The sequence below is a fragment of the Lepidochelys kempii genome, chromosome 5 (genome assembly GCF_965140265.1).
Source record: "Lepidochelys kempii isolate rLepKem1 chromosome 5, rLepKem1.hap2, whole genome shotgun sequence".
In the NCBI taxonomy this organism is placed as follows: domain Eukaryota; kingdom Metazoa; phylum Chordata; order Testudines; family Cheloniidae; genus Lepidochelys; species Lepidochelys kempii.
The window spans coordinates 96,183,361-96,206,305 of NC_133260.1; the positions used below are offsets into that span (position 1 = coordinate 96,183,361).

Genomic DNA, 22,945 nt, shown 5'->3' on the forward strand with positions numbered 1-22,945 from the left:
GTTTTCATCATATACAGAGTTTACCCTTTGGTTCAAGGGCTCTCAGCACCCCCACTATACAAATTGTTCCAGCACTTCTGCAAAGAACTATTAAGCTACCTCACAGGTCAATTAAGTTGATTTAATTAACGTTTGTACATTGACTAAGGGCACCACCTGAGAGATGCCGTATGAGTAATTATTGTAAAGAAAGGATGCTCTTGTATTTAAAGCACAGGACTGGAAGTTTGGAGTAGTAACCACACCGTCCTTAGATGGTTACCCACTTAAATCCCCAGCTCTCTTATCAGACTAAATCCTTTCAGGCTCTAATCTGTTGTTCCTCGCTGAGGTAAGTTTATTGTAATGTAGTGGCCACGAGGCAACATGTGTGTCAGGGGCACAGCAACACTTCCGTGTAATTCTGTTTTAAATCACTCCTCTGGAGCAGACACATCCGACTATGAGCTGAGTGCACTGCCTTGTCCAGACAGCGCTTCCATTCCTTACCCGGCCAATAAAACCCACTGCAGTGCCAGCCAGGCGCTGGAGAGAGAGAGAGACACACACACACACAGAGCTTCCTCAGCGCATCTTTGCTGCAGAGTTCCCTGCATCCCCTCACTTTGTCCTCACTTTTGGGCGCTGTCCATGGTTGCAGCACTTGCCTGCTTGACGTCAGCCAGCCGGAGACGCCCGTGCTATTGGCTGAGGAGCCAGGCCGCCCTTTGGAATTGTGCGCGCAACCCGGCTCCCGCCCCGCTCCGCCCCGGGCACCCCCGTCTCTTACTCCCACCTTCCAGGCTAGGGAGAGGAGTTGGCCGGGCAGCGCTGCGCTGAGCGGGGGACAGGCGGACAGCAGCAGCAGTCGCAGCTGGAAGGAGCCGCCCCGCTCAGGCCAGAGGCTCTGTGCATGGAACTTTGCCCTGCCTGCTCGGATTCCGTATGACAACAACATGGAAGAATTTTTGCAGCGCACCAAATCCAAGCTGGTAAGTTATAGAGGAGAGTTAAAAAGGGAGGGGGCAGCAAAGCCTTAGGTGACTGTTACTTTGCGGGTCTGTTTGCATTTGTGCGCTGCACACAAAAACCTTCTGGGCAGCTTTTTAGTCCACGCAAAAGGATAATCTGTTAGTAAGAGTTAATGAGCAACCTGAGCAAGACATAACGTGTGATCTTTCAGCGGATCACGTTTTGTTTTTCTTTTGTTGTCTCATTTAAAGTAACCGAATTGTAACCCTGCGCTTAGCACTCTTTGATCATTTTATGGAGTGTTCTAAAAACCATATTTGACTTCCATATGGGGAATAACAGTAAATGGGGCACTTCAGGAAGTTATTTATGAGTTTGTAAAGTGTCTTTCATATGCATCAAGTTGCTGTAAAAATGACCAAAACATAGAAATCTATCAAAAGTAGAGGAGAAAACAGTCTATCTACTGTGCAACCTCTATGATCTGAAGGTCATTTGGAACAGGGAATAAGTTTGGGTAATCAAGATTTCAAATAATCAAAGGAATTTGCAAGGTAATTCAGATCCTTAGCTTGTGTTAACTGATGTCACCCTATTGAAATCAGGCAGCAGAGCTGCACCAGTTGATGATCTGGCCCCAGATATTTACTATATACCTTTCTTCAGACAGTTCTATAATCTGTTAAAGAACCAGTCCCACATTAGTTGCCTTTAGTGGGCTGCCTGCTATTCATGTGTTCACATGCAGGTTAGCATAATGTTACCCATTGGGCTGCTAATATTGTTGTCCTTGCTCAGGCAAAATTCCCATTGAAGTCATGGGAGTTTTGCCTCAGTAATTTATGAAAATCAGGCCCTGCATGCTTGTATTTTTTTCCTGGGATGTTATCATAAAAGAAAAATAAACTTCAGTGTTGATACTTCCAGTAGCAGCAACTTCCTGATTTCCAGACCTGTTTTGAAGCTTTAGCGAGAGAGGCACTACACTGGAGAGAGCCTCCATTCCTAAGCCAACCACACCCTACTTATAATAACTTGGAAGTTGTTAAGCTGTCTTTTGCTGTCGTGTATCAAGTTAAAAACAATGCTTTAATTTGACAATGAAGGCACCTTCTAAGAGGGGTAGCAAAGCACAAGAGGAAATACTTAACGGCTGATCCCCTTAACCTTAAGCACTCTGTGCAGGCAATCAGTAAAGTCTACATCAGGAATGTCTATTTGATCACGTGGCAGAAAATGTGCAGTGGTATTGTCGTAACTCTGCCTGTTAAAAGGTTGTTTAAATGTTCTCCTGTTATGCTTTTAGGATGCATTCTAACCATCAGAGGAGTGAAGTTCTGGAACAGCCTTCCAAGGGGAGCAGTGGGGGCAAAAAACCTAACTGGTTTCAAGAATGAGCTTGATAAGTTGGTGGAGGGGATGGTATGATGAGATTCCCTGCCATGGCATATGGCCCATCTGCAACTGCTATTAGCAAATATTAGCAAAACTATTAGCAAAACTGCCAGAGATAGGACACTAGATGGGGAGGGCTCTGAGTTACTACTGAGTATTCTTTCCTAGCTGCCTGGCTGGTGGGTCTTGCTGACATGCTAACTGATCGCCATATTTGGAGTCGGGAAGGAATTTTCCCGCAAGTCAGATTGGTGGAGGCCCTGGTTGTTGTTGTTTTGCCTTCCTTTGCAGTATGAGGCATGGGTCACTTGCTGGTTTAAAGTAGAGTAAATGGTGGAGTAACCTGAAGTGTTTATTGATTTGAGCACTTCACTAACTCAGCCAGAGGCTATGGGCCTATTACAAGAGTGGATTGGTGATGTTCTGTGGCCTGCAATGTGCAGGAGGTCAGACTAGCTCATCATGATGGTCCCTTCTGGCCTTAAAGTCTGAGTCTATGAGCTCCTTGCTCCAGTGCACCTGTGTTTTGCTTAGATACAGTGGAGGTTCAAACTCTATATATTTACTTTAAGGGTTAAATTATGCAATCTTTACTTACAGTGAGTGGTACCTTAGGCCATAACAGTCCCATTGATTTAAAGTGATTACAGTAGAATGGCTTGCAGAGTACCACTCATAGAATCATAGAATAACAGAGTTGGAAGGGACCTCTGGAGGCCATCTAGTCCAACCCCCTGCCCAGAGCAGGACCAATCCCAACTAAAGCATCCCAGGCAGGGCTTTGTCAAGCCTGACCTTAAAAACTTCCAAGGAAGGGAATTCCACCACCTCCCTAGGTAACATTCCAGTGTTTCACCACCCTCCTGGTGAAAACGTTTTTCCTAATATCCAACCTAAATCTCCCCCACTGCAACTTGAGACTATTACTCCTTGTTCTGTCCTCTGCTATCACTGAGAATAGTCTAGATCCATCCTCTTTGGATCCACCTTTCAGGTAGTTAAAAGCGGTTATCAAATCCCCCCTCATTGTTCGCTTCGGTAGACTAAACAATCCCAGTTCCCTCAGCCTCTCCTCATAAGTCATGTGTTCCAGACCCCTAATCATTTTTGTTGCCCTTCGCTGGACTCTCTCCAGTTTCTCCACATCCTTCTTGTAGTGTGGGGCCCAAAACTGGACACAGGACTCCAGATGAAGCCTCACCAGTGTTGAATAGAGGGGAACGATCACGTCCCTCGATCTGCTGGCAATGCCCCTACTTATACACCTCAAAATGCCACTGGTCTTCTTGGCAACAAGGGCACACTGTTGACTCATATCCAGCTTCTTGTCCACTGTCACCCCTAGGTCCTTCTCTGCAGAACTGCTGCCTAGCCATTCGGCCCCTAGTCTGTAGCTGTGCATGGGATTCTTCCATCCTAAGTGCAGGACTCTGCACTTGTCCTTGTTGAACCTCATCAGATTTCTTTTGGCCCAATCCTCCAATTTGTCTAGGTCCTTCTGTATCCTATCCCTGCCCTCCAGCGTATTTACCACTCCTCCCAGTTTAGTGTCATCCACAAACTTGCTGAGGGTGCAATCCACACCATCCTCCAGATCATTAATGAAGAGATTGAACAAAACCGGCCCACTCAGTTAGAGCAAGGGTGGCAAAATCTGGCCTTAAATGAACAATTGCTTCAGATTATACAGGAAAGTTTATTACTGTGAGCGCTTCATCATTCATTTGTATCTGACTCCAGCCACAACATTAATGAATGCTGGTTTCCTTTCATGGCATAAGTTCTAGCCTGTATGATACGGTTTAGTCACGGAGGTCATGGCAGTCATGGATTTTGTGACTTTACCGGACCTCCATGACTTCTTCAGCTTCAGCTGTCAGTGGCTGCCGCCAGCGCTGGAGCCAGGGCCGTGTGCTCCCCCGCTGAGGCTGGGGTTGGAACTGGGGCTGCGTCCCCTCCCCCCGGTTTCTACTGGAGCTGGGGCTGTACACAACTATCCTGGGGCTGGAGCCAAGACTGTGTATGTCCCGCTCTCCCCCGACCCGAGCCTACAACTGGAGTTGGAGCTGGAACTGTGGGCCTTTGCGCTGCAGCTGCGGCCGGGGCTGGAGTCCCCACCCCTCTCATGGCTATGGAGGGGCTGGAGCTAGGGCTGTGCCCCCTGCCATGGCAATGGAGCTCAGGCTGTCAGTCCCCCCCTGGGGCTCCAGCTGTCTTCCCCCTCCCCAGCCCTGCTCCCCGGTTATTTTTAGTATAGTCACACACAGGTCACAGGCTCCTGTGAATTTTTGTTTATTGCCTGTGACCCGTCTGTGACTTTTACTAAAAATAACTGTGACAAAATCTTAATCATGTATAGGACTGTCCTATTTCATGATTTCAAATAATACAGTATTATGTAGCACTCTATAACTGCCAAAAAAGTAAAAATCTCTGCACAGCATCTAATGATATTAAAATCTCCATTAATGTATTCTTTTAAAGAAAATAAATTTTATTGTTATTTTATATGCAGTGTCAGATTATTCTCAGTAATGCTCAGTGCAGAATTTTTAGTTACAAAAATGCAATCCAGAGATATGTTTGTATAGGACAAGACAACTGTTACTCTAAGGCTGAAGGAAAAAAAGGCTAGTGAAAAAAGTATTAAGGTGTGGGACAGTAATTATCCTGAAATGATCCACATTTATGGTCCAGTCCTGCAATTCTTTCTCAGGCAAAATTCTATTTGAAATCAATGAGCGTTTTGCTTAAGTAAGTGCTGAGTATGGCCCTGGTCTAGGACAAATTCTGGAGGTGGGGCTGGCGGGGGGGGAAGGGACTCAGAGGTGGGAGTAAGTGACATATTCTGCTACAGTGGTTCTGGGCTTCATCATAGGCAAGTTAGAATATTTTGGCCCCTCAAACAGTCTTGAATCCAGAGAGCAGCAAGGTGGCAGAAAGCCACAATTTGCCCCTTCCTGTCTCATGGCTGCTCCTTCTATGCTGAATTGGAACTACTGGTTTTGCTTTCTCTTTAAGGATTATTAGATTATGGAAAAAAGAACCTCCAAAATACACAAGTGAAGGTCTCCAACTAGAGAACTCGTTAAAACTAGTCACACCACTTAATTTGGGGGTGGGGGGGATTTGAACTCTACTGCAACACAGACATTGGTAATGGGTCAAACCATCCCCCCACATGTGGAGGGATTCTCTGTAAGTGGATCACCCCTACCAGATGCTAAAGAGTGACTGAAGTTCTGCTGAGGAACTATTTCCTCCTTGTTCAGACACTATAGAGGGCTGTCCACATTGTGTGGAGTCAATTTTGGAGTGTGAGGGTGTGGAGTTTCAATAGACCAATAGAGAAGTGAAGGGATGGAAGATGAGACTGTGGAATAGTTTCCTTAAGGAAGTGGTGGAAGCCCTATCCTTTGACACTTTTTAAAACTAAACTAGACAGTACATTATACACAACTATACTCTGCTATAATGTGGAGCAGAGAACAATTTTGCATTGGCTAGGAGATCGATTATGGAGTCTATTAGCCTTCTGTGTTTCTATGCAAAGCCACACAGAATGCCAGTATGTAGCACTAAGGTAAAAATAAAAAAGTATTTCCCTATTGATTTTCCTCCTTTGTAGATAGCACAGATAAATGTTTTCTTTTTTGTTATCACTAATATGTCTTGCACTTGTCCACTCCTTGCACTGGCATTTTCAAATAAATAACATTCTTCTGTTCACACAAAATGAATGGAAGTGGAAAAGGTACTATAAAAATCTTTGTGCATTCTCCCTTTAAAGTGGAAGGGTGAAGTGCATCAGAATAGTTGGAGCCTGAGAATGCACAAGAAATCCTAGCCTCCCAACCTCTCGATATTGGGATATCTGCATGGTTAGCCTGCTTCACTGATGATTATTTTGCAAGAGCAACATTAAGGTCCAAAGGGATTTCAACTGCATCAGAGCCCAGTTTGCTAGGGGAGCATGCTAGCACTCGCAACTCATTCTTGGTTCTGCCCCCACTGCCAGCCAGTTATAGCCCTGAAATACCAGGATACAAAAGACATAGAGACGCTGCTCCTGGCTTAAGAGGATGCATTTGTGTACATGCTTTTTTTGCAGCCTCTGATGCCTTCCTTCAGTGCTAATAAGCCACATTTAACGTGTGTTTGTTGGTATGGCTTCTCTAGTTGTCATGCAAAACAGGAGGCATAGAGGCCTTTATCAGTGGGAATATGTATGGTTGTAGGGAAACTGTTCAATATGGCATTTCTGCTGGAAGACAACTGGGAGTGCTCACATATTGTTCATGAGTGTGCCACACAATAGTAAATTTTTTCTTAGTGGCAGGAAATTTGATGTGCTGCATAATTTATATATATGCAAATGTGTGCACACACACGCACACACATATTGAAGTGGGAGGACAAATTCAAAGTCTAAACTACCTGACGTGTCTGTATTGTTTTTCCTCTAGCAAAAGATACAGAGTCTTGTGCCAATAATATTAGAATGACTGTTAAGCATTTGAATGATGCCATATGTCCTAATGAGAGTTTAATGTAAGATTGCAGCACAATACATGCAGTGGAAAGAGTGGCAGTGAAAGGGTTAAGGACTTTTTTTTAAAATGACATCTGGAAGATGTCAAACAATGTTCTCTTTTCATTTTGTTCATAACCATGTTTTGTTTACTTTGTCATTTGATGATAAACGTATGCTATGTAATAGCTCCACTGTGCTGGCCCTTTTCCTGTCTGTGTAATTACATCCAGGCTATATATATTTCCCTGAAGTTTTAGTTCAGTATTCTTAAACTTCCTGTCCTAAACTGCTGTTAAAGAGCTGTTATGTTCCACCAAAGAGGTAGCCACATTTCAGTGATTCCTGTAAAAAACTTTGAATGCTGTGGTATGAAAGATTTGTAATGATTGATGCAAAGCTGACCGATGGGTTATTCTGAACAGAAATTATAAATGTTTGAAGAAATATATTGGAGTTCTGTGAAGCTGGTTAGTTGTTTGTTCAAATGCTTTAATTTTCAGTACTTCATAATAAAGGGCAATGTCACTTACACATAATCAGGACACCAATGCTTGTAAATGTATTAATATTTGTACAATGTTTTCAAAATGTAACAACTATATAGTGCCATGTAATGTTTGTTAATAGTGCAGTTCCTTCTCAGATAGAAATAAGTAATTTTCCAGAGGTTAATAAATAATATTAATTTACTTTGTCCCTGTAAAATTAATAAGGCTCCAATTCAGCAGTGTACCTCACTTTAAGCATATGAGTAGTCCCATTGAAGTCAATGGCAAATGCTTCAATTGCTGAATCAGGGCCTAAAATTCTAGCAAAATCTACAAGAAACTGAACTTTGGCCTATCGTGGGTCTTGGGCAGGGGAAATTTGGGGGAAGAAGATTTTAGCTTTGCGGGAGAGGGAGGAAAGAAGAAACATTTCTCTGGTAGTATACATTTTAAAAAAATCCAGTCATTTGAATTTGCTCTCTTTGACCCAATGAATGCTGAATTATTTCTGTAAAGTGGGACAGCTTCAACAAGAGACATTGACCATCAGAGAGAAAGGCTGTATAGCTCAATGGTTGGGGACTCACCTAGGATGTAGGAGATCCCCCCATTCTAGTCCCTCCTATCAATCAGGTAGAGCCAGGCCTTGAATTCGGGTCTCCTACAGCTTAAATAAGTACTGTAACCACTAGGTTATTGGGTGTTTTAGGGTGGACCAGGTCTCTGTCGCCCTCAAAATTCCATCCTGGACCTGCAAAAACCTTCCTAACAAAAGTTTTGTCAAAAATAATATATTTCTGCACAAAGGTTTGGGTCCAACAAATTGGCATTTTTTGACACAAGCATTTTGTTGAAAAATTCCTGACCAGGTTCAGGGAGAAAGTCTTGAGGCAGATGAATCTATGAGCAGAGGAAAGGAGAGGTTTATTCATTGCATGGATCTGCCATTTATTACATAGATGTTATCTCCATGTGTGTGTATATTTTAATTCCCATCCATATTGAAATCATAATGTGATCTTAGAAGTGTTTCTTAATTCAGTTGTTACAATCAGGTAAACCTGTAAGCAGTACTCACAGTGATTTTTGTCTGAGAACTGTATTAGCCAAACCATTCTATAGACCACCTCCAAAAGCTAAAGTGACTATCAGGACAGTTCTGGGTTTCCAGAAGGTAATGGCCTGTTGTTCTGGGAACTTCCTTTGGAACAACTGAAGTGGCCTAGTGTTTCATAGCCAATGTAATAAACAATGTTTGGTGTGAAAGAAAGCTTTGATCGTTTTTATACTCATTTAAGGTGTTCAAAGTGAATTTCCATGAGTCTTGTTCAGTATTACATGACAGACACGTTCAGAAAACTAAGTTATTGGAAACGTTCTCCATTCCAAGAAATATACATGTGTCATTAATTGGTCAAAAACTAGCCACAGCAACACTATAATACATTAAAAAAATCTTTATATGCTTATTTTGCAATGATAAAAATGTTGCCACAAAAATATCCTGGGATCTTGATTTTGAAAATATGGTCTCCTTATCTGGAGCAGTTCTATAGCACCGTTCTCAGACGAAGCCTCCCTGTCCATAATGATCGGAGAAATGCTGCTAGATCTTTCTAAAAACAGCTGTGTTTAAATGTTGTTGTAATCAGCACAGTTCTGATCCCTATGTGGGAAAGTCTATATTTTTTTCTGCAGTGATTGGCACTTTCTAAATAACTAAGCTAGTGAGGTAGCCAGTCTGATTAGGCGGTAGACCATCACATTGTAATAAGTCTCTTTTTTTCTAATAGAAAGTCTCATTGTACAATGATTTATTACTGAACAACAACAACAAAACAACAACAAAAGTATAGCAACTTGAGAAGTTTAATAAATGCTTGAGTTTTGCTAGGCAGCAGTTGGAAAAAAACAAAAGAACAAAACCTGAGCCACCTGATTAGCTATTATTGTGCTTTTGTGTTCAGTAGAAATCAGTCGAAATTTTTTTTCCTAGAGATAAACTTGTCATACTATTCAAATCCAGATTTTATCTCCCCCTCCCCCACCCATCTCAAAGTTATTTGGATTTATTATTCTGGCTTACTTTTGTTTTCTGGATTTTTTAAAAAAATTCAGGCAGGAGAAAAGAAAATATTTTCATCTGACTTCAACCATTTGGTGTTAAGAAAATAAGCAAAATTTCTTTCTTCTGTAAAGTTTGACTTATCTGTCCTTTCACTTGACTTGGTCTGAACAACAGATGTGATGGTCGTCATGACAGACAGTTCATTTGCTACGCCAAAATACAGTAATTAGTTCTCAAAGTTTACCTAAGTTATAGAAAAAATAAAGTTTAACTTTAAAATGAAGTTCTGTTTACTTCACAAAAGGATTATGATGTAGACTGTGCCATTCAGGCCCAATCTAGAGCAGGGGGTGGTCCACTATTTTCCTGAGGTGTGCAGACTCTATGTAATTAGATTTCACCAATGCAGTAACAAGTGTGAACTCCTGAAACACTGCTTTACCATGGAGCCACAGATATTCCTTGGGTTTTCCCAGCTAGCTTGCCACACCAAAAATCACGAAATATTCATGTTGCTTTCAGTCCCAAGAGACCAGTCACTAGCCCTAGGTCAATTTGTACCTAAGATCTCTCACCAGAGAGAATGCTTGCAGTCAATCCTGTAATAAACCAACTAAAGATTTATTAATTAGGAAAAAAGAAATGAGAGTTATTACAAGGTGCACACACATATATATGAATTAGTTATGTTATATGGGTTTATAAGGTGACAGTTGTAATAATCTGTCAGCTCTGAATGTCTTTTAGGGCTAACCCAGGTTGACCCTGGGGAACTCTACTTCTGCTTCTTGGCTCCAGCTCTGAGAGAATCCAGACAACAAATGAGAAATGAAAACTTTTCTTGTCAGCTATAATTTCCTTCTTCCAGAATTCAAGCTGATGGGACAAGATCTTTTGCACATAGTTTCTTCATGGATGTGAAGGGGCAGTTAACAAAGTCTTTTATTGTGATGTCCCACAATGGCCCCTTTAGTTTTGATATCCCCCCCAACATGTTCACAGCAAACACTTTTTTCCAGTTATAAAGCAAAAACTTAAATATTACCTTGTAGTAGGTGAAGAAGATATTATAAGTGAAATTATGAACTTCTTATAAGCTGCTGATATATTAAAGTCTAAACACTATAAACACATTGTTATAAGTTCAATACTCATCTTAATCATACTAACACATGGGTGAAACAGGCTGCTTTCCAGCAATGAATTTGTCCGTGATCAGCTGAGATCTAAAACCTTGTCAAGTGCTGGCACTTTGCCAGCGTCACACCTGACATCAGATTGCTTTGTGTTTTCATCATGTGTGATAATCTCATAATGCTAACTTCATAACACCATCTCAGAACCTGATAGCACAATTATATTTTGTGGACATCTGCAACTTCATAAAATGGGCCAGCTTTCCCAGGCAGATTATTGCTACTATGCCAAGAAGAGTGGCACAGATAGATTGAACCATAGTTCATTTAGAACCATAGTTTCCCCCCATCCTAGAAACTAATGTGTATGTGCATTGCGCACAGAGTGTTTGAGGGGGAAGAAGGAAAGGTGGGGGCATTTACTCTCTCCCCAAATATTCCCTCCCAGAGCAGAATTTTCAAGGTGAGGCTTCTCACTTTCCACCTAGACAACCTCTTCATTCTGCCCCTTAGGAATTAAAGTATCTGGGATCCATCAGGCATGCCCAAACCAGGCAAACTCAACTCAACTCTCCTCTCGCCCCCACCCCATAACTTCCACTTCGTGCTTACCTGTCTCTCTGCACAAACCTCCCTTATTTATCTGTAGCAACAAACAAACAAAAAGAAGTGTAGAAATTTATAATTTATAGGTTCACCTGCATCCAATAATAAGTAACACCTTGGCTCTTCTAAACAAGTTCTAGGGGGTCTCATCTTCCTTATGGGCTGCCATTTTCGGTTCTTACAGTGTTACATAGCTGGCCAGTTACCTATGTGAACAGCCAGCCCATCCTGTCTGCACTTGGATGCTATATTCCCATGAGATTGTCCCTGACTGCATTTTGCTACACTCCTGGAATGCAACCAAGGAGGGAGAATGACATTCTAGGACTTTCAAACCCACATTAATCACTGTATCCTCCAACTGAAATTCATAAATTTAAGTTTTAATTTTTAAATGTACAAAAATCTCCATTTCCAGTGTTCAGACTGAGACCACTTGGTGATGGCTTGATCCCCACATTACCCTAAAGATGTTATTAAAAATCAAACATAGTCATTGCTTCTTTAAACAAATAGTCATTAAAAGCTAGGGACTTCTTTGCAGACCAGCTAATAATTACCAATCTAGAATTAACAAGGAGCTGTAAGAACAGAATCTGCATGTGTGCTCTTCGCTCCCCATCAATCAGGAGTAGTTATATAGTGACAGAAGTGCATAGTAACCTATAACAAACGCTGTTTAAGAAATATTAGGGTTGTGGCAGAAACCAAGGAAATTAAGTTAAACCTTCATCCTTAACCCAACACATAGCAATAAGCCATAGCTGCACCAGTCATAGTCACATGAGCCCTCCTGGTGCAACAGGAGAAGTTAAGGATGGATTTCTTTACTTTTTACAGTTTGTGTCTCATCTTTGAAGATGATCTTGTAGACTATTGTTTGCATTCAAAGCATTTTAAAGTGAAAACATCCTGCACTGAGATTTTTAAATGTATGTTATTGATTGATTATACTGTAAGAGCTCTGGGCTCTTTTTTAAGTGCAGATTATTGAACTAATGGATTGTAATAGCTCCAAATTGGATAAATAGTGCCCTAAGCTTCCTTCAGACAGACAGTGTGTATCCTTGTGTGCCTTGGCTTTGCTCACAGGATTATTTTGTGAAGCCAGTAGGAATCTTGGTGGCTGTAAGGATTGGTATTGGAGTATAGACCCTTTCATACACATGTGGTCAGATCACAGTCAGCCCACACAAGTAAAGGGTCATTATCATCTATTGGCTGTTTTGCACATGAATTGAGTTTAGTGGTCTCATTTCAGTTCCTAGTAGGCAACAGACCATACCTCAGATACTAGCGAAATTGCACCACTGTTGTCAATTTAATGAAGAGGTCACAGACTCAAGACTGATCTAGAAATGGAGATTCTGGTCCCTGCACCCCTTTCCCTTGGCACAAACGGGCAGTAAAGCCAGAATGGGGGAAGCCCTGGGGTAGACCAGCACAACAGGCTCTGTGACATCTTTCCCTTGCAGCCCTTAATGTAGGGGATACAAGGGGAGCATGACTGCTGGGTATGGTCATGAGGTTGCTCTAAATTGTTTCAGGCCAACCCCCAGCTGGCCCCAGGATCAGGAATTGCTCAGGTGGCAAAGTCATCTTTGCCTCCCTCTGCAGGTTTTGTTTGGTATAACATATGGACATTTTGTAGGCATTCTGTTGCTAACACGAATATTTAGATACTTTAAATAAGGCTGGTTTAAATTTTTTCCAAATTCCCCTTCTATTACCCTCTATTTTCAGAGAACTCTAGTTTTAAAAGTATTGATGCTTTAAGATGTGGCGTTCACATTCTGCAAAGGGGAAATCAGTGGACTTTTGGATTCATGCTATCAACTTTATTCTCCTCCTGATATATGTGGGTTCCATTATAAACCAAAGAGAGAGCACTCTGTTTGCAATGAGTAGATAATGGATCAAGTAATGGACATAAAGTCATAGAATCATAGAACATCAGGGTTGGAAGGGACCTCAGGAGGTCATCTAGTCCAACCCCCTGCTCAAAGCAGGACCAATCCCCAACTAAATCATCCTAGCCAGGGTTTTGTCAAGCCTGACCTTAAAAATATCTGAGGAAGGAGATTCCACCACCTCCCTAGGTAACGCATTCCAGTGTTTCACCACCCTCCTAGTGAAAAAGGTTTTCCTAATATCCAACCTAAACCTCCCCCACTGCAACTTGAGACCATTACTCCTTGTTCTGTCATCAGCTACCACTGAGAACAGTCTAGATCCATCCTCTTTGGAACCCCCTTTCAGGTAGTTGAAAGCAGCTATCAAATCCCCCCTCATTCTTCTCTTCCGCAGACTAAACAATCCCAGTTCCCTCAGCCTCTCCTCATAAGTCATGTGTTCCAGTCCCCTAATCATTTTTGTTTCCCTCCACTGGACTTTTTCCAATTTTTCCACATCCTTCTTGTAGTGTGGGGCTCAAAACTGGACACAGTACTCCAGATGAGGCCTCACCAGTGTCGAATAGAGGGGAATGATCACGTCCCTCAATCTGCTGGCAGTGCCCCTACATATGGATCCCAAAATGCCATTGGCCTTCTTGGCAACAAGGGCACACTGTTGACTCATATCCAGCTTCTCGTCCACTGTAACCCCTAGGTCCTTTTCTGCAGAACTGCTGCCTAGCCACTCGGTCCCTAGTCTGTAGCGGTGCATGGGATTCTTCCGTCCTAAGTGCAGGACTCTGCACTTGTCCTTGTTTAACCTCATCAGATTTCTTTTGGCCCAATCCTCCAATTTGTCTAGGTCCCTCTGTATCCTATCCCTACCCTCCAGCGTATCTACCTCTCCTCCCAGTTTAGTGTCTACACCCCATATGATTGTGACTGAAAAGGACTGCTTTCTGGTGCTTTCCCCTCTTCCCCCCGGTGGCCTATGTAAATTAGTTTGTTGGTTTCTGTCTTTAGTGGCAGTTGGCACTAATTGTCACCTTTGTTGAGGCTTAGCCAAGGGCTGAATGGACATGAAGTGTGAATTTCCTAATCAGCTTCATAGACTCAGATTTTAAGGCCAGAAGGGACCATCATGATAATCTAGTCTGACTTCCTGTGCATTGTAGGCCACAGAACCTCACCTACCCACTCCTGTAAATAAATCCATAACCTCTCTCTGAGTTATTGAAGCCCTCATATCTTACTGTAAAGAAGTTACACAGAATTCACCATTTATACCAGTTCAGCCAGCAAGTGACCCATGCTCCAAGCTGCAGTGGAAGATGAAACCCGGCCCCCCCAGGGTTTTTACCAATTTGTCTGACAGGGTGCTCTACTCACTGCTGGTATGGTGCTTCCTCCTGGCCATTCTGGGGAATAGCTCATCACAGCTCAACACCCCTTCCTGCGTTTGCACACTGTACTTCCCACCTCAGTCTCAGTCTCTTTGTCTGTACCCCTCTCACATCTTGGGAGGTGCTGTGGCCTCTTAGTGAGAGCACTCTGGCTAGATCACTATTGTGGTTTCCCCTTCTGGGTGTTGGAAAGTCTCTTCTTACACACAGGCTCAGGCACTCTTCCTACCCACTGGTGCCACTTCCTTAGTGGTTGGTTGGGGAACCTGGGCCCACCCTCTACTTTGGCTTCCTGCTCAGAGACCCTCTAACCAGCAGTCAAAGTGTGTTCCACCCTGTACCGTGCTCCATTTCCCTGAGCCCTTTTCTAGCCATCTGGCTCTCTCCATTCCTTCTCTGGGTCTGCCAGCTTCACCACTCCTTCCTCCCAGGAGTTACTTTAGGGTATACATCTCTGCAGCCTCCAAATACTCCTCCCTCTTCCAGGGAGTGACTGCAGCCTTTCCCCATGGCCCTGTCTCTTGTCAGCTTCCTGGCTTATTCCTGCACAGGTGAGCTTCTAATTAAGTCTTCTCTCAGTCTTAATTCCTAATAGATTAATTAGCCCATGTGGCCTCCATTAACCCCTTCAGGTTGCGTGTGAGGTAGACACCCCATCATACTGACCCGGGGAAAATTCCTTCCTGACTCCAAATATGGCGATCGGTTAGACCCTGAGCATGTGGGCAAGACCCAGCAGCCAGTCACCTGGGAAAGAATTCTTTGTAGTAATGCAGAGTCCTCCCCATCTAGTGTCCCATCACCGGCTGTTGAAGATTTTTGCTACTAGCTGTCACAGGTCGGCTACATGCCATTGTAGGCAGTCTCATCTTACCATCCCCTCCACAAACTTATTAAGCTCATCATACCATACCCTCCTAAACTTATCAAGTTTTGAAGCCAGTTAGATTTCTTGCACCCCACTACTCCCCTTGGAAGGCTGTTCCAGACTTCACTCCTCTGATGGTTAGAAACCTTCATCTAATGTGAAGCCTAAATTTATTGATGGACGGTTTATATCTATTTGTTCTTCTGTCAATACTGGCGCTTAACTTAAATACCGCCTCCCCACCCCCGGTATTTATCCCAGTGATGTTTTTGTAGAGAGCAATCAGCCTTCTTTTGGTTAGGCTAAACAAGCCCAGCTCTTTGAATCTGTGCTCACCAGATAGGTTTTCCATTCCTTTGATCATCCTACTAGCCCTTCTGTACACCTATTTCAGTTTGAATTAATCTTTCTTAACTATGGGAGACCAGAATTGCCCACAGTAAGACCAGATGAGGTCTCACCAGTGCCTTGCATCTTGGTACTAACACTTCCCTGTCTACTGGAAATGCCTCTCCTGATGCATCGTAGGACTGCCTTAGCCTTTTTCACGGTTGCATTGCATTGGCTGCTCATAATCATCCTGTGATCAACCAATACCCTGGTCTTTCTCCTCCTCTGTTGCTTCCAAAGAGGGATTCTCCAAGAAAAGGTTGAGGTGTGCTGTGCAGGAAAGCCCTCTGCACTCTCTGTTCTGTGGATGAGAAGACTTCAGTCTCCAGGTCTGTCAATACAGCATCTTTCATCAGTACTAAACACACACTCAAATGTAAAAGGTAGAATAATTTAGACCTTACATCTCTGCCCTTTCAGACCACAGGCTTTGCATTTCAGAGAAAGGGCCTTATATTGAGAGGTAAGGCAGGTAAGGAAATAAACACAGTCTTTTAAATTATTTTTTAATTTGGTTTGGAAGAACCTTTTATGGCTTACCCTGAAAATGAGCTAAATGCTGAAATAAGTGTACAACAGTTAAATTTCTGCAAGTTCTTCTCCCATAACAAAATTAGGTGTGATGTTCTATGCAGTCATCATTTGACATGCTCTGATATGTATTTTCAAAGTTGGAGATTAATGAGTATGTCATTAGTAGAGATATTCAGAGCATCACAGGTACTTGATAACATATTTAAAGTCAACTGACTGTCACTTAACAGGAAGTAGAGCCTGGCTACGTCCTCCAGAGATCCATAAAGAACACACATCTGTGACTAATATAACAGATGACTGGATGTCACCAGTGCTTTATACAGCCACAGCTGAAAGATCATTTATCTTGAAGTAAAAAAGTCAACCCTCATGATAAGCAGGTCAGATATGACAGTCTTGGGTAGCTAGACAGTGACATACTTCATGGCCCAGACCAGGGGTGGCCAATCTGTGGCTCCGGAGCCACATGTGGCTCTTCAGAAGTTAATAAATGATTCCTTTATAGGAGTATAGGCACTGACGCCAGGGCTGGAGCTACAGGTGACAACTTTCCAGTGGGCCAGGGGGTGTTCACTGCTCAACCTCTGGCTCTGCCACAGGCCCTGCCCCCACTCCACCCCTTCCCACCCCCTCCCTTGAGTCTACAGTGCCCTCGCTCCTCCCCCTTCCCCCCCCAAAGCCTCCTGCATGCCACAAAACAGCTGATCAAGAGGTGCGGGAAGGGAGGGGGAGGCGCTGATTGGTGGGGCTACTGACGTATTACTGTGGCTCTTTGGCAATGTACATTGGTAAATTCTGGCTCCTTCTCAGGCTCAGGTTGGCCACCCCTGGCCCAGACGGACTATGTGGCATATTGTTTTGAAGCATGTCACATGGTCATGCCTGTCTTGTGAGGTGCCTAGCACATTTCAGAGTGCTTGAAAAATAACAGTAGCAGTAATACATGTTGGTAAGTTGGTATAAGTGTGACTTGTGTGCCAAAGGGGTAGAAGCAGTGGTGAGCTGGAGCCGTTTCATGCAAACCAGTTGTTAAATTCTGAAGCCGGTTTAGAACTGGTTGTTAAAGGGGTGGGCAAACTCTGGCCCGCGGGCCATATTCGGCCTGCAAGACCATCCTGTCCAGCCCGCCTGAGTTCCCGGCTGTGGAGGCTCCCCTGGCTGAGAATCCCTTTTTAATTTTCACTCACCGGCGGTGCTCTGGGTCTTCGGCAGCACTTTGGCGGCATGCACCTCAGTGCCACCGAAGACCCAGAGTGAGTGAAGGACCTGCCACCAAAGTGCCGCAGAAGACCCGGAGCGACTGAAGGAACCAGTTCTTCAGATTTTGTCAGCTCATCACTGAGTAGAAGGGTGGGAATGTAGCAGCAAAAGCAATCAACACAGCAAAAGAATGTAACAAAGAAGTGCAGTGGAAGAGGGTAGGGGAAGGACTGCTTTATCTTACATTTCTTGATGTTCCTATTTATAGAACCCCTACTTTCAATCCATTCTGCATGAATGTTACTCTCATACTTCCTCATATAACACGTATGTCACCTCTAAATTTGGCTCAGTGCACCAGATTCATCCTGATGTACTTCAGCTGAAAATTGGAATTACACAAGGATTAATTAGTCCCTATGTATTGATGATAAGCTCCCTAGAGTTGGGACTGAGTCTTCCTACTATATAGCACAATTTCATTGAAAATCTGGGCGGAGGATCCTATTTCTCATAATTTTTCTCCTAACACAGGTGGCCAAGAATATTCACATCACTAGTTAATAAAAATAAATAAAATAAAAGGGAAAGAAAACAATCAGTCTCCATAGTGATTATTTCTCTAAGGGACTTGTTCTGCCAAAACAATCACAATGGAAGTGCATAACCCAAAATACTTCCTAGGAATGATGGGCCTGATTCTGATCTAACACCTGTGAAAATAAAGAGCTATTCTATTCTCAGTGGAGCTATTCTAGTGCAAAATGAATGTGAATGAGATCAGAATCAGGCCTATTGTATGAAAATAAATAAAAAGGAGAAGTGTGGCAAATAGCAGGATGGTATGTGGGAAATGACACTAAAATGATTTGCTGAATCTGGAACAAGCATTTTGATTTGTGTGGGGTTCCTGGTTCTTGCAAGAGCCGAAGTAAGCTGGGAAAAGGCCATTGAGAGTATCTCCTTCTCGCTCTTTATCTGCATTCTGTCTGTGATTGCCCACTTTGCATTCTGCTATCCTTGGAGAGATATTAATTTCGACAACCAAGGTTTATATAATTGCATATGTTTCTGAGGGCATTTAATTAACTAAAATAAACATGCATAAAAAGTTTAAAATATCTTAAACCCATCAAGGTTTAATAATTAGGCTTTTTCCTAGCAGTGTTTTGCAAACACACCTATAAAGCATGAATACTTCTAATGGGAGACCAGAAAGAAAATGTAAATCAAATAAACCAAAATGTGTGTTGAAAAGGGGATTGTGTTTCCTAATATCCTGGGGTAGAGTTCTTTTTCTTCCCTTCCTCCTCTTTTATAATCCTTTTTGTTCTTTTTAGCTCCTGTTATTGTGCATAAGCTGAAAAATGGATTTTGCACTTAGCTCTGGAGGAGGCCAGATTGGATCACATTTCGATTTCTTTAATAAGTTTAGCACCTAACACTAAACATTTCTGGTCTCTGTCTCAGAAAAATCCCATACTGGTATAGTGTCAGCATCCCCTCTGAGTGCAGTGTCCTGGGGTGTCACTATAGGAGAGATGTTCACTAAGGTAGTCTGATCTGAGCCCATTAAGGGCTTTAAAGATGAGGACCAGAATATTGAACTGGACCTGCTAGTGAATGGGGAGCCAATGGAGGACACAGAGCGCTGGTCTGACTGTGCTCACTGTGACTAATTCCACTTTACAAGCTTGCTGATATGCATTGTACAAGCTGGAGTTTGTGGATGGCCTTGGCTGATAACCCAAGAAAAGAGTGTTAGAGGAGACAGGGAAATTAGTTTTCCCCTCCCCACTGTCAGCAGATGGGTGGCAGGGCTAGGAAGAGGAATGGCTGTATCATGTCCTTTCTGTCCCCAATCCCAGGCATGTGCACTTCTGGATCAGGAACCAACTAGGGAGTGGGCATGGTGCAGGGTAGAGTTAACTCTTTTCTCGAGTAATGGCAATACAGAGAACCAGAGGAGGATTAGACACCAAAGGGCTGTTGGTACACATTGTAAGCTCTTTGGGGCAGGGAACATCTTTCTGTTATGTGTTTGAGCAGTACCTGGCACATAGGGCCCTGATCCCTAGTTAGGAAACCCTAAGCACTACCACAATACAAATAACAATATTAAAACCTTTAAAACTATGGCAGAAATAGTCCTTTTATTTTCTAGAATAATAAACAGTAAACACACACACAGTTGATTGGTCCATAGTTCATGTACCTTCCTGGGCCTTTCTCTATTCATAATTTAACAAAACCCACAAACCTTAGCCGTAGCTGTATCCTGGGCTCCCCGCAGGGCCTTATATTCAGGCACTTTAAGCTTATTTCCAATGTTTACTAATAAGTAATGTCTAAATTCTCAGAGGCAGAAAAAATAACTTGTAGAAATGCTCTATATCCTCTTTAATGTGGTGAAAGACATCAGTAGTCCATCGATATATCACTCAATCTTGTCTTACCTTTTTGTTCACAAATGTCAGAAAAAAGAAACGGTATCTGTATCAGACAACTTTGGGACTGTTTAAAGTCATAGTAGTGCTAGATCGTTGAAAAAAAAGTCTTCAATCTTAATACTGTTTTGTTTCTTCTTCTCTGATCCTTTTCTATTTTTCTGTCAACAATTGCTCTGTCAGTGTCATTGTTTGTGTCCATTTCTCTGTTTATTCATGTGTTTGTTTCTGTCTGTTTTTAATGACCATGTAAAATGGTTTCTCTTTCAGTCCCATTCCTTTGTCCTTAAATCTTTTTTCCCTTTTGTCTCGTTTTAGTTAGTACCTCATTTTCTGACTCCTTGCTTTCTTTTCCCCACTTTATCAATCCTTCCTTTCCTTATCTTGTTCTTTCTTTCCCAGCATGTTTACAGACACATTGCTGCAGTTAAAGCAGCTTGACTCTCATGACTTTAAATTTCTATTGTGATCACAGGGCAGCGATAGGAACATCAAGGCTTGCTCACTTGAACCCCATTAGTAGTAACACAAGAGTTTGTTTTCATTTGCTTGGTGGTCATTAAAGAGATACTTGTTAGCAGATATCATTACTGGGGAATAGGCTCTTTTTCAGTCTTGTTCAGAACACTTTGTTTTGCACTTTAATTTTGATAAGGTTTTGTAAACAAAATTTAAAATGTCTATCATTTTATTATTAGAATAGGTCACTCCAAGGTATGTGGAAATACAGGTGTATGCTATAGCCACTTATCAAGTGCTAAAGTTACTTAGCTTCCTCTGTTGTGCCTCACATAAGGTTTGAAAACTCAACACCTACAGATATTGTGATATTCTGTTATTCCTTGATCAGTTTCTTAAATAACACTCAAGTGCCTGGGTTAGGGCTAGATTTTAGAGTTGAGTTGAAATGTTCTTCTGAAGTCTCAAGTATATAACTTGTTGCTTCTTGTTTGCAGAAACAGGCTGCCCCTTCCCAGCAATCCGTGGGGAAGGAGCTTTGAAGGAGCGTAGGGGAAGGCCACAGTGCTCAGCTGGCAGGTGTGGGTGTCAGGGCCAATGCGAGGGAGTGTGTATGGCTGGGATGGGGGCTGTTGTGCCCCTCAAGTCTGCCACCTTTCCATTGGGTGGAGGTGGGGGAACAAGCTAACTGATTGGATTTTGCCAGTCCTCCCCCTTGCCTATTTAAGCTTACCTGTGCTTTTCAAAAGCCTCTTACCCTACCATGGCCTCCCTCCCCTTTGTATAGCATTGTGTTATTTATGAAGCTGCAGATCTGACTGATGGCCTGTTTGGGGATCAGGAAGAAGTTTTTCCCAATAGAGCAAACTAACAAGTGGTCTGGTGGGATTATTTTGCCTTCCTCCCAGGATCCTGGGAGATCATAACATTAAGACTGAAAATGGATTAATATTAAGAAAAATGATACTCTTTTAGCATGTTACTACTTGAGGCTAGTGTCTAGTGCAGATAAAGATAAAAGGGACCAGCTTCTGGTGGTAGATGAGACCTGAGATTGTACTGATGGTCCTGAAATCTTTGAGGGACAGAGGTGCTCCTTTGGGAACCTCTACCTCCTCCATGCAGGGGAGGTGGAGAGGATTCAGAAGTGAGCTGAGTCTTAGAGATGGGCCCAAGCAGGTCTACTCCAAGTTATTGGTGATATGGTGGGAGTCCTGAACATTGCACAAGACCCAGTTAAATGTCTGTCATGAGAGACTGGGCATATAATGCCCCTTCCAGTATTTAATATATACATAAAGTTGCAGCCTGCTGCTTAAATTTATCCTGTGTGTGTGTCTGTCATTCATTCACCTGCATCTACTGATAAATAGCTTGGTGATTGTCATTAGCTATGCATAAAATTGTTGTAAATTAGAGATTTTTACTGGTTAAGCAGCCTTGTTAGTATTCTTTAGAGGTGGCGTTCACCGGAGTGATCATTTGACGAACAAAGCTGGTGAGGGAGAAAAGGACATAGTATCATTTCCAACAGAGAAGAGACAAGAGTTGCATAAATAAATAGGATGTTTGTCCTATTATTTCCACTAACATGACTCACTGTTCTGGTTCAAGACTGAAAATATCTTAGAGGAAACAGAGGAAACCTAATACTGCTACTTCTAAAAGATCTAAAAGCTGTCAACATTTCATCTGTGTTCTTGTCTTGAATTTATCTAATGCAAGGCTCAATATGAGCTGTAGTTTGTATTAAGATCAATATTGTGGTAAGCTGAGAATCCATTGCACTTAATATGTCACCATAAGAGAAATTTGAAAATCTGTGGACAATAATACAAGCAAATAGCACCTGAGAAACTGATTCTGTATTGGCACGGTTTTTTGTTTTGTTTGTTTGTTTTTTTGCTGTAGGGAAAAATTGTGCAGGGCCTGTAGACTTTTATCTTTTACAGTAATTAAACTGAAGTCTCTGATGGCTTAATTAGTCTTGGACACTGTCATGTTTTAGTTAACACATAGCAATAATTGGTGAAGAACCTGTTGTTTAGACTTGAATTATATTTGTATTAGATGTCGTGTTATTCAGATCCCTAAATCTGATTCGCATCTGTTGCTGAGATATGTCTCTATTAAGAAGATTTGCCATTTAAGTGGCTCCACTGTATTCTCCAAATGCTGTTTCTTTGGTGGAGCATTACTGAAAAGAAGGTGACATTCAGGAAAAAAGAATCTACATGTGATTCTGTTTAAACTATGATGCGAAGATCTCCTTGTCCTTGTGTATTTCAAAGTGACATTTAAAGCCAGGATTTATTTTGGTGCTAAGCACAAGTATCACTTTGCATTCCTGATGTTAATTGATTGCACAATCCAGAAGTCAGAAAATTAAAATTTAAGCCCCTTGTGGTAATGTTAATTCAAACACATTGAACATCCCATATATTTCAAGGTATACACTTAATAACAAACTTTAATATGCTAATGTACACATTTTATTTCAGAGATCTAATTTAAATTGGAAACTTTCCATGTCGATATTATAATGCTAATATAGCACTACAGTTAGTA

At 42.3% G+C, this 22,945-nt stretch overlaps 1 protein-coding gene across 1 annotated transcript in view; it reads left to right on the forward strand.

Moving 5' to 3' along the window:
* The first annotated feature begins 813 nt into the window (after positions 1–813).
* Positions 814–22,945, forward strand: part of PRUNE2 (prune homolog 2 with BCH domain) — a 186,140-nt gene continuing 164,008 nt past the window's right edge. Inside the window, exon 1 of the mRNA XM_073345112.1 lies at positions 814–971. Coding sequence (XP_073201213.1) covers positions 936–971 — 36 coding nt within the window. The 5' untranslated portion in view covers positions 814–935. The remainder of the gene's footprint in view (positions 972–22,945) is intronic.